Source organism: Balaenoptera ricei, chromosome 5, assembly GCF_028023285.1.
Source record: "Balaenoptera ricei isolate mBalRic1 chromosome 5, mBalRic1.hap2, whole genome shotgun sequence".
NCBI classification, from domain to species: domain Eukaryota; kingdom Metazoa; phylum Chordata; class Mammalia; order Artiodactyla; family Balaenopteridae; genus Balaenoptera; species Balaenoptera ricei.
This window is the reverse complement of record NC_082643.1, coordinates 8,234,372-8,246,823: the sequence shown is the minus strand read 5'-3', so window position 1 is coordinate 8,246,823 and position 12,452 is coordinate 8,234,372. Positions and strand designations below refer to the sequence as shown.

The following is a 12,452-nucleotide window of genomic DNA, read 5'->3' as shown; positions in this document are numbered from 1 at the left end:
TTTAAAAAAGAAAAGATTTTCCGTTAGATGGGTGAACTCAGTGTCACATTAGCTCAAACCTAAAGAAAAATTAAGAGGAAAAAATGTATTATAATAAATGATGTAACTGGCCTAAAGTTGGACTATAAAAATTTAAGTAGAAATCTATTTACAGTGAAGAGCTACTACAATTTAATTTGTTTTTATGAACGTGTATTTCAAATATACAAGTATTTCACTTTATTGAGAAAATGATCTACCAGATTTCCAGGTGAACTTTAAGTAATTTTCATTAATCCCCAGGACTAAATCCTTCCTGGAAATCTTCATTTCTTACCACTAGATGTTCCTGGCTGAAGAGCTTGTGCAACTTTTCCTCTAATTCTCTCTTTTCAGCACCAGATTTCTGTAAGGAGTTGAGAGCTTCCTCACCAAATTCTCTTTTCAGTGTGGCACTCATCTTCTCTCCTGGATCCACCATTCCCTAAGAGTCACATTTTTGTTTAAAAAAAGTAATAAGCTTTAATTCAATCAACAGATATTTACTGAGTGATGCAGTGGACATATATTGCTGTATCTGCCCATAATCTTCTGTGATATGTTCTTCTCTAAATCATCTGTTTCTAGTAGAAGCAGCTTAGCAGCGTATCCCATATACTCAACCATAGTAATTAGTCCAAAGTTAGCCTACGGTCAACTGAGCCAGTCAGACTCCTTTCCTGGTATCTTCCAAAGTCAAGCTATGGAAGGAAGGGATGGAGGCAAGAAAGAATACAGCAAATTGATACTTTCCCCATTGGTCATTCCATTCCAGCCAAACTGACCTCCTCAATGTTCCTAGGATGTGCCAGACATATCCCAACCTTAAGGCCTTTGTACCTGCTATGACTTCTGCCCAAGATGCTTTCCCCAGATATACACATGGTTCACTCGTTCACCTCCTTCAGATCTTTACTCAAATGTCACCTTCTCAGGAGACCTTCTCTAACCACCCTATCGAAAATTGCAAACTCTCGAACACTTCCTAATCCCCTTCCTTGCTTTAGTTTTTTTCTTAATATTGATATTTATCACCTTCTAACATGACAGTAACTTGCTGATGTTATATTATCTGTCTCCCTCACTGGAGCGTGAGCACCAAGAAGACGAGGATGTTTGTTTATGTTGCTCTGCTGTATCCTCAATGGCTAAAATATTAGCTGACAAAAGGCAGATGCTCAAAATATACTGAGTAGATCAACGACTCTCAAAGTTATATTAACGACAACAGTTCCCTGACTGATCAGAATTTCAAATGACAATAAAAATATAAGATCCTGTGATGATATCATTGTATTCTGCATTCGGCACTGAGTGAAGTTTGACTATTTGGCTCTTATGATTAGCCTAAGCTTTTGTCACAGTCAGCTACAACCTTCATTTTCATTCCATTTTACCCTACAAAGAAAAAAAGCCATTCCTGCAGATAGGAGAATGTGTATATAAAGAGCCATCCTCTCATCAAACTATCTCCATTTCACAATATGGCATAAAATATAAAACCCACTACTGAACACATACACATTCTTAAAAGCCCCTTGCAATATACTACTGACATGAACCCAATAGAAGTATACTCTTCCTGATGATATTATGAAAACTCAAAAAACTACAAGGAACAGTAATAGTGTTATCTTTTTAAAAATACTAAAAATCTTACCTTGGGCTTGGAGTAGGTGTTGAGTTCTGAGATGAAACCCAACATTAGTGAGTATCTACAATACCAGGTGCTTTATATGCTATCTCTAATAATCCTGTGAAATATATATGATTATTTTTAAAACAAAGGTCTGAACTCCATATCACTCAGCTCAAAGTGGAAAGGTCAAAACACAAGCCCAGGTCTAACTCCAAAGTCCATGTTCTTTCCCAAGGGTTTTAGAATTAGACTCAGATTCTAACAGCTTTGTTGTATTATCCTACATTTGTCATTGACAGTGATACTTCATTGCAAAAGAATTACTGGGGAGGAACGGAGAATAAATGAGGTAGAAAAGATCCATACACAATAACCTTGTAGTAAATAAAGCAACTAAAAAGAACTTACAACACTGATTTGACTTAATTTTAATGCTTACCCCTGGGATTGCCCATTCTCCACAGTCTTTCCTTTTTATTGCAACAAACTGTAAGATGTTTTTCCCAGAAATGGGATGGGTAATTCTATTTCCACTTCTGTCCCTTTTCCACCTATAACAGTAATGTAAGGTCATAACTGATTTAGAACAAAGACCAAGGTTCTATTTCAAGCTTAAGACAAAGCTATAAAGATAATTTTTCTTTATAACATAGTATATATAAATTAACCTCAAATCAGCTAGTTTTATAAAGAAATACTGTTTTGTATTAAAAATATTCTTTATTTAGCACTGTTACAAACCAAGACAAATGTCTACTTTCCATAAAGGGTATTATAGTCTCCATAATAAAAATTCAAGATATAAAGTTTTTACTACTTAAAGTAAAATTTATCAAAGAAAATTAAAAGCAGAACAGAATTTAAAAGAAAGGTCATAAAAGTTTTTTTTTTTTAATCCAAGGATCCTTTTTAAGAATTTTAAGTAGTGAAAAAGATCTGTAATATTTGCTTTTAACAGTTCGCCCTACGTTTTCAGAAAAGCAGATTATATGATACAGGTTCAGCTGGTCTCAAGAAAAGTGCTTCTCAATCTTTATCCCTGCTTTTGATAAAAGCAGTCTCACACTATCCTTTAATTTAATTTTATATTTCAAATTGAATTGCATTTTTTTAAAGCATCGAGGCAACGTTAATTTCAGAATGTGCTTTTTCTAACCACAGCCTCCTTCACAAAGATGTTGATAAATCTCCCCTTCTCTTTCCCTACACCCACCACATCTACCTCCTCCTGCCGAATTTTAAGAATAGTTTTAATAGTCCCTTAGGCAAAGATAAAGATTTTGAACTTCCAGTACTAAACCAAAAAAGAAAGCCTATGATCTAATCATCAATCTGCATGAGACTCAATAAAATATACTAGTTTAGAAGACCTAAATAGACATTTCTCCAAAGAAGATATACAGATTGCCAACAAACACATGAAAGGATGTTCAACATCACTAATCACTAGAGAAATGCAAATCAAAAGTACAATGAAGTATCACCTCACACTGGTCAGAATGGCCATCATCAAAAAATCTACAAACAATAAATGCTGGAGAGGGTGTGGAGAAAAGGGAACCCTCTTGCACTATTGGTGGGAACATAATTTGATACAGCCACTATGGAGAACAGTATGGAGGTTCGTTAAAAACTAAAAATAGAACTACCATATCACCCAGCAATCCGACTACTGGGCATATACCCTGAGAAAACCATAATTCAAAAAGAGTTATGTACCAAAATGTTCATTGCAGCTCTATTTACAATAGCCAGGACATGGAAGCAACCTAAGTGTCCATCGACAGATGAATGGATAAAGAAGATGTGGCACATATATACAATGGAATATTACTCAGCCATAAAAAGAAACGAAATTGAGTTATTTGTAGTGAGGTAGATGGACCTAGAGTCTGTCATACAGAGTGAAGTAAGTCAGAAAGAGAAAAACAAATACCGTATGCTAACACATATATATGGAATCTAAAAAAAAAAAAAAGGTTCTGACGAACCTAGGGGCAGGACAGATATAAAGACGTAGAGAATGGACTTTAGGACACGGGTGGGGTGGAAAGGTAAGCTGGGACGAAGTGAGAGAGTGACATTGACATATATACACTACCAAATGTAAAATAGATAGCTGGTGGGAAGCAGCTGCATAGCACAGGGAGATCAGCTCGGTGCTTTGTGACCACCTAGAGCGGGGGGAGAGGGAGGGTGGGAGGGAGATGCAAGAGGGAGGGGATATGGGGATATATGTATACGTATATAGCTGATTCACTTTGTTATACAGCAGAAACTAACACAACATTGTAAAGCAATTATACTCCAATAAAGATGTTAAAAAAATTTTTTTTAATATAGTAGTTTAGATATGAGTGCCCAGATTTCTTTATATTGTTGGTGAATACCATATCTAACCCATAATTCCCCCCCAAAAGAGTTCATAGTCTAGCAGTGGAGCTAGACATGTATGTGAGTAAACTACAAGAGTGACAGCTTGATGAGTACAGTAAATAGAAATGAAAGAATAATTGGTATAAGAAGACAACATCTGTTTTTAAGGATGCCAGAGAGAGGAAACAAAATTATAAAGTAAAATAATGTATTCAAGAAACTGAAAGTATATGTGGCAACATAAGCATCAGTGAGGGAAAGATAGATGGTGAGGCTGGAGAAGTATGCAAAGAATTCATCAAATTCATCCGCTTAGAGAGCCAGAGAATGTTTTTTAAGCAGGGAAAAAGCCATTAGCAATTTGTATTTTAGAAAGCTCACTCACTTTGACAAAAGTTTGGAAGTTGGTTTGGAGGGAAGCAAGGCTGGAGGCAAGAAAACCAGCTAGAAGACTGTTACCATGGTCCAGGTACAAGACGATGAGGACAGGACTGAAGGCAGAGACAGTGAAAATGGAGAAAAGACACATTTTACCTTTACTTTTTTTTTTTTTTTAGCCTTTACTTTTTAAAAGTCATTTATATAGCACTTATTATGGACCTGATACTGTTGTGCTTTAATGTATTTATCCATTTAAGCCTCAAAACCAGCCTATAAAGTAGCTGTATTATTGTTTTTATTTTACAGATGTGGAAAATGAGGCGCAGAGAAGTAGATAACTTGCCTGAGGTTGCAGAGGAAAAAAGTTGTGTAAACCAAGATTTGAACCCAGGCAATCTGGTTCCAGAATCTGCACTCTTAATCACTATACTATTTTACTTAAATTAAACAAACAGAATTTACACTAATTAGGTAGGAGGAGGGAGAAGGTGGCAAATGATGGTTCTGTCCACTCACAAATGTTTACTAGCACCTACTACACCTCACGTGCAAGGAGCTGGGAAAACAAAGACTAACACAGAGCCTCTGCTTCTCAGACAGCCAGCCAGCCGGCTGTCATGGCTAGAGCACCGGGAAGAGAAGCTGAATAGAGAGAGATGCTGCTGGGCGAAAAGGCAGGACCACACAGATGATGAAAAGCTTGCATATCACGTTTACGTTCTCAGATTTTATCCTCAATGGACTCATTTAAGGATTTTAAACAGAGTAGTTTCTTGTTATGTTTCTGTTAGTACCAAATACATTGTCACTAAATTCAAAACAAAATTTCTTGATACAACAGAAATAATATATCATTTTAACTAGTGAGCCTCATGAACATTTATTAAATGCTAATGATATTCCTATGTACGATTGATATTCCCTCCCTACTTCTGATGGTCCACACCTTCCTGTTTCTAACCAAAACAGGAAAGAAAATCATACCACCATTAACTTTTGACCCGAGTTTATTCACAATAATATATGAACACTTCCCCTCTCATTTCAACTTTAAAAGATATACAGGAACTTCTGATAACTCCCCATTATATGTGGGAAGTCTCTAGGAGAGGTATCTGGGAATCTAAAAATTTAACACTTTCCCTGGGGATTCTGAACAAGAAAGTTTGTGAAATTCTGCATGATTCAATGCTATTTTGCGTCATGAAGTACCTGGAAGAAAAGGGGATAGAATCTTTGCTTTAAAAGTGCCTGTGTGATTCTTATGATTATTCATTAGTGAAATACTGGTATAAAAGAGAAAGCACAATATTTGGAGCCAAATACCCCTGTTTCAAATTTCAGATCTACAAGATTTAGGCAAGTCACTTAACCTCAGTAAGTCTCCACTTTCAGAACTATAAAATAGATATGTTAATACCTACCTTGAGGAGTTCCTGTGAGAAACAAATGTAAAAACTAATAATAGCACCTAGCAGAGTACCTGGAGTAAGCAATATTTTTAACAATTCATTTAATCTTGTTGATTCTTTCTTCAACATCCTTCATTCTTCTCTTCCTTCCATTTCTACTGCCACTCATCTATTTGGAGGGACTCATCAGTTAATAATATATGCATTACTGAGATAGCAAAGAAATCAATTTAAGATTACTGTTGAAAGCTAGTTTCTGCCACTTGTGGGCTCTTTTATAGCCTTGGACCCTTTCTAAGCCTTCAGTTTTCTCATCTGTATAACAATAAAGTTCAAAAAGGCTACCATTTCAAAACGACTTGACACACAATCACCATGTTTACTCTCAGTTGCTATTTGGTTCACCACAGATAAAGATAAGCTAATTAGAGACTAGCTTAACTTTCAAGACTCTGGCTTCCCTCTTCTGCCTCTTGTCTCTTTGCTAGCGTTCCTGCTTCAAATATTTCACACCTTCCTGTTTTTAGACAGCCTCACCAAAATCAAAAGAAACTGATACTACCATGAATATTTACTTATATTATTTTAACTACATTCATTAATAAGAATATATTAACTCTTCTCATCTCACTTAAACCATAAAGTTTCTGAAGGAATTCTAGATGGATAGAAGTAGGTCAGTAGGTAGGTAGATAGGCAGGCAGGTAGATGGGTAGATGGATGAATGAATAGATGGAAAATAAAACTGCGGTTGGGTGTGGGGTAAAGATACCTTTTGTCAGAGGAAATTGGACGGGCAAGTACGAGAATAAGATGAGTAGAGAATTGGCGCCTCCCCCAGAAACTTGAAAATAAGCTTCCTTAGAGTTAAACTATGAAATCATTATTATATCCCAGATCAGAGAGAACAAAGTCTCCTGTAAGAAAGGAAAGCCCTCAAAATATCAAAACTAAAAAAGCAAGAATATTGAGGGTATCTGCATTATTTAAAGAAGGAAAATGACAATCACATGTGAGGAGAGAGGTTGTCAGTGAAGAAATCCTAAAAATAAAAAATAAATAAAAGAATGACAGAGATGATGGAATATTCCACATGTGTTGGGAAGACGACTCCAGTGGAGATGGCTAAGTCCATCTAAACACTACATTCCCCTACCTCCTTTACTGTGATTCATGCTGACCAAGAAACCCTCTGACTATGATTTGGCTTACCAGATAGATCTGCCTCAGGAAGAGAATGCCTTCCCCCGTCCTGGAACCTTCAATGGCTCCATTTCATACTCCTTAGCTTTGGCATTTTATATTCTCCACAATAGAATGGCATAAAAATTAATTTTAAGTCTAATTTATCATCCACTATTGTCTTACAAGAATCTTCTGTTTCAACCAAACTGGTCTTTTCACTGTCCCTCAATATGCAAACAGATATTACTACAAGCCTTGTTCCCAGGCGTCCCCCCGTGCCCCTATCTAAGCCTCTAGTTCAGCTCCAGTCTACCTCTTCATAACACCTTTCTTGGGTGCTCTGGTCTACCATCATTATGTCCCACACATCTGATTCTCTACTTTTCTGAAGCATCCTATGTCATCCATATCACTTTGACATGTTTCCTTATTTAATATTTTCTATCTTGCAAATGAGAACATAGTTCCTCAATGACAGGAAGCAGAAACTTAGGACTGTTACACCTTTTCATGTGCACCAAAGCATTTAATTCTGAGAACAAAGAGATGCTCAATAAATGTGTGGTGAACTAACTTTGTTTAAATAATGCCTAACCTACTCACACAACATAAAACTACAGCTTTACACTTGAATCACATCACTATAATTTTACATAAAGTCCCTTTAAAATAGAGATTTCATGTGTGTGCATATGAATGTATATATACGTGTGTGTGTGCACACACACATATATATACACGTATATGCAGTCAGCTCTCTATCCATAGATGTGGAACCCATGGATGAGAAGGGCCGACTGTACTACCCCATTTTATGTAAGGGACTTAAGCATCCACAGATTTTGGTATCTGCTTGAGGCACAGGGGGTGGTCCTGGAACCAATGCCCCAGGATACCAAGGGATGACTCTATATAAAAACACATACGTATACATACATACATCTGTGTGTGTGCATGTACGTGTGTGTATAATGGACATGTAAAAACATGGTTACAGTCTGTTTTTATCCAATTACTTAGCTCTTTGCTACTGAAATGTGTTTTTAGTTCTTACCTGGTTATGATGGGATCTGCAGCATGATTGGGGCCCCATCGCCCCAAAAGCCCCCGGCCAACCAGTCCTGTCCGTCCTGCAGGATTTCTGGAAAAAAAAAAAATCATAAAATCAATTGAATGTGCTCATCTTTTTTAACACTTGATATGGCCCAAAACAAGGTAGTAAGAGCAATAAGAAGGAAATAATATCTCTACACAAATCCAGCAGCACTATTACATATTCGACACTCAAAGTACAGATTTCCTTATAGTGTTATTTAACTTTTCTTTCGTGCTTGTGTTAAGCTTTGGCCTTGATCCAGGAGGAGGATCTCATTTCCATAGCTGTTCTACAATATAAGAATTTGTTTCAGTTTTCACCTATACTCCAAAATTCAAACTAGAACCTTACTGGACTCAAATCTGGAAGAACGAAATGCTCCCCACGTAATCATCGTCTATCTCTGCGACAGCAATGCTTTATCACTGAGGACACCCACACTTCACTTTCTCAACATTCTCTTTTCCTACTCCACTCTCCTACAACCTGTCTCACTCAAATAGTTTTGGTTACATTTTGAAATCCATTTTTTCACAGTGGGTTCTAGATTTTTGTTATCAGTAATAGATATTTTGTAGCATATAATGAGGTAGAAGTATTTAATATTTCAAGATTTCAAATATACCAAATTCAAATTTTTAAAACAATTTTATAAAAATGCCAACTACTATTTAACCTAATGCCACACCCAATGTTAAAAAGTCTGTCCGATAAACATAGCAACACTCATGCCTGAGTGATTTTCTTCCAGTGTCTTCCAATATTCCTTAAATGTTCAACTTTCATTATGTAAAATGAAATGCCCTAATCTGCAATCTTACCTATTTAATGTTATATCTTTGATCCTCCCAGTATGTCAAAGTAAATAAACAACCTGTCAAATTTTCCTGTTCAGCCATCTCTTTTTATTCTGGTCTTTCCTGTGACTTTTATTAAAGTTGAGTGAATCTTTATATTGTTTTATACTAGACTCAGAAATATTTCAGCAAGACTTGCAAATAAAAACAGAAAGACAAGACACCTGGCCAGGTGACGATAATTCTACTTTTCAAATTCAGGAGGAGGGGCAGGGTGGTCAGCAGATATGCTTTATTCCACGTAACCATACACCCCTGAATACAAATGATCTAAGCCACTATTAAGAGAGAGAATGTTAGTTTTTATAGATGACCAAGCCTGTTACTTATAAACTAGAAGCTGTAGAAAAGACACATAGATTGTCCTATAGCCTGAGCAGCAGAGAAACTTGTTTGCAGAAAAAGAAAACCAAAGGCAACATATAAAGAAAAGCAGACATAAAGCAGAGAGACAGTTCTAATGGATTTCCAACTCCACCCTTTCCTAAAGCTAGCTGCATTTCTGCTCTGGGCTTGAGATGATCCTATAGCCCTGTGGTAAAGTTCACTTTTTCACTCAGGCAAGCTAGAGTTGGTTTCCATTAGTCAGAGAGTCTTGACTAAAACAATAGGCTATCTTGCCTTTGCTGACTATCCTTTTATGTATGTATATGTCTTTTAATATATTTTACCCAGAAAAGAATCTGAGGAGTAAGTCAAATGCAAGGAGAGTTTGACTTGAAAAGGTTTAATAACATAGAAAGGCGAATAAGTAATGAATAAAGAAAGAATTTAGCAAAACTGAAAGACCAGGCTGGGGTGAGAGGAGCTCTACTATCTCCAAGTCTTAGAAGAACTAAAAATATTCTTAGTTTTTGCAACATTTTTACGAGGTAATAAGCATGATTACCAAATCTGTGATCCTTCTTTTGTTTTATTTGAGGCATGCTAATTTTTACATTTCTTCCTAACTTGTATAATGTCTTCTTAAGGAAAATGGCAAATTTTGGAGTTGTGTAGAAAAATCATTTTTAGAAGTACAAAAAGAGAGACTTCCCAGGCGGTCCAGTGGTTAAGACTCTGCGCTTCCACTGCAGGGGGCACAGGTCCGATCCCTGGTCAGGGAGCTAACATCCCACATCCCACTCACATGCTGTGCAGCGCGGACAAAAAAAAAAATTAAAAATAAAAAAAGTACAAAAAGACACTTGATGTTAAATTGTTGGGTTATTTTTATTTTTACTCTTATATATTTGGACAAATTCTTACTTTAAGGTATTACCTCATTTTATAAATAACTACTGAAATAGAGTTTTTAATCCTTTCCTTCTCTGTTAATTTATTCAATTACAGTTGACCCTTGATCAATGCTCCCATATAAACTTATAGCTGGCCCTCTGTATACACGGTTCCCCTGTATCTATGGTTCCACATCCAGGGATTCAACCAAACTCAGATGGTGTAATTCTGTAATATTTACTATTGAAAAAAAATCCATATATAAGTGGGTCTGTGTAGTTCAACCCCTGTTTTGTTCAAGAGTCAACTGTAATTATTTCTACTTCAAGGTAAGGTTACAAGAAGATGCGTTCAAACCCTGTCTCTACCACTTACTCACTGTGTGCAAACAACTTACACTCTCTCTCCTTATCTGTAAATGGAACTAAAAATATCCACCCACAGGGTTACTGTGGTGATTGAATTAGATCACATACATAAATTCTTTCATACAATGTCCGGCATATACAAGCACTCAATAAACATTAATTATATTGATAAAATAAAATGTATATTTTAGGGCTTCCCTGGTGGTGCAGTGGTTGAGAATCTGCCTGCCAATGCAGGGGATACGGGTTCGAGCCCTGGTCTGGGAAGATCCCACATGCCGCGGAGCAACTGGGCCCGTGAGCCACAACTACTGAGCCTGCGCGTCTGGAGCCTGTGCTCCGCAACAAGAGAGGCCACGATAGTGAGAGGCCCGCGCACCAAGATGAAGAGTGGCCCCCACTTGCCGCAACTAGAGAAAGCCCTCGCACAGAAACGAAGACCCAACACAGCCATAAAAATAAATAAATAAATAAACCCAAAGTTTAAAAAAAAAAAAAAAAAAGTATATTTTAAGGCAGGACAAGAAAATTTAAACATAAAATTTTCTGTGTCCGTCTGGGCCTCCACTCTCCTTCCTTAATGTGCAGTGTGCATCTGCATTGCACATTAACCAGACCTCCTCAAAGATGGGAGTGACTGCTTGACCATAAAAATCAATTTTTTTCCCCTTTCTTCTGACACTAGCAATGTAACTTCTTAAAAGAATGGCATTCTTTCCCAACTCTGAAAGATGTCATGGTGACTTGCTGCTTGCTTTGTATGTGCTCACCTGGACCATGTGTCTTCAGTGAACTTTATGTAAAATATCGGTATGTCATTTTAATGTACAATCCTTCGTCTTGAAAATGTATATGACTGTATCTTCAAATAGGTAGAACAGTTCTCAGAGCTTTCTGAGAGTCTGTCTTCCAGGTTATAATCCTCAGTTGGTTTGAATAAAATTCCCTTTATTCTTCTTACCTTGATTGCTAATTGAATTTTCGTTGACAGTATTTTCTACCTTTCAAAGACCCATTATTGTAAGATGTCCCATCCCCAGTACCTACCTAGGTCTTCCATTTTCAATCTCATACAGGCCATTCTGGCTCTTTCTCTCAACATGCCCATCCTTTTCATTAAACTTGGGTGAAAAGTTGCTTTCACTGTAATGAGAATACCAGTGCAAAATAAGAAATAATGACCCAATACTACCAACAGCTTAATAATGCCAGTCAGTTATTTATAAAAGCAGTATCCTTGAAACTAAATTCTTAGTTACAACTTTAGTTAGTTTTCATTTACAAATTCATCAACTCCTTCAAAACAGTTTCTGGAAAAAGAAAATTTGTTTAACCAAAACACCTTGTAAGACAAGGATATGTGTTGTAACCCCTCTGGGAAGGACTAATGGCAGGCAAACTGGAGCTCCTCCACATACTACAAGAAAGTCTATGTTACTATTAGCAAAGTGGAATTGTCCATGGGCACAATATGGCAATTAATGGTTCCTATAGTTCTAAAAATAAGATTCCTTCTGATATTTTGTCATTTCTACTGTTTCAAAGTAATTTTAATTTCTTCAAATGTACACTGAATGATACTTTTATCAAAGTAAACCCACAAAACATGAATTCACCCACAAACTGCATAATAACCATGATGTAGATTAAAATAGATATAATATGCTGGAAATGTTCCAGATTTGATCTGGATATAGCTCTGGATTACAGAGTTATATAAATATAAAATCTTACTGAGCTACACCTGCATACTTAAGAAATGTATACTTTACTGCATGTATGTCATACTCAAAAAAAATTTTTTAAAGCTATAAATAAACTACTTTCCTCCCCATTATGAAATCGCTGACATAATTGCACTGACAGTGAATATTTATATAGCACTGGACAGTTTATGGGCAG

General features: G+C 36.5%; 1 protein-coding gene across 1 annotated transcript in view; it reads right to left on the bottom strand.

Annotated features, from left to right (window-relative positions):
- Positions 1-12,452, bottom strand: part of NUDT9 (nudix hydrolase 9) — a 31,266-nt gene that overhangs the window by 6,062 nt on the left and 12,752 nt on the right. Inside the window, exons 3-6 of the mRNA XM_059922375.1 lie at positions 11,598-11,693; positions 8,066-8,152; positions 2,097-2,208; positions 317-463 (exon numbers count right to left, since the gene is read on the bottom strand). Coding sequence (XP_059778358.1) covers positions 317-463; positions 2,097-2,208; positions 8,066-8,152; positions 11,598-11,693 — 442 coding nt within the window. The remainder of the gene's footprint in view (positions 1-316; positions 464-2,096; positions 2,209-8,065; positions 8,153-11,597; positions 11,694-12,452) is intronic.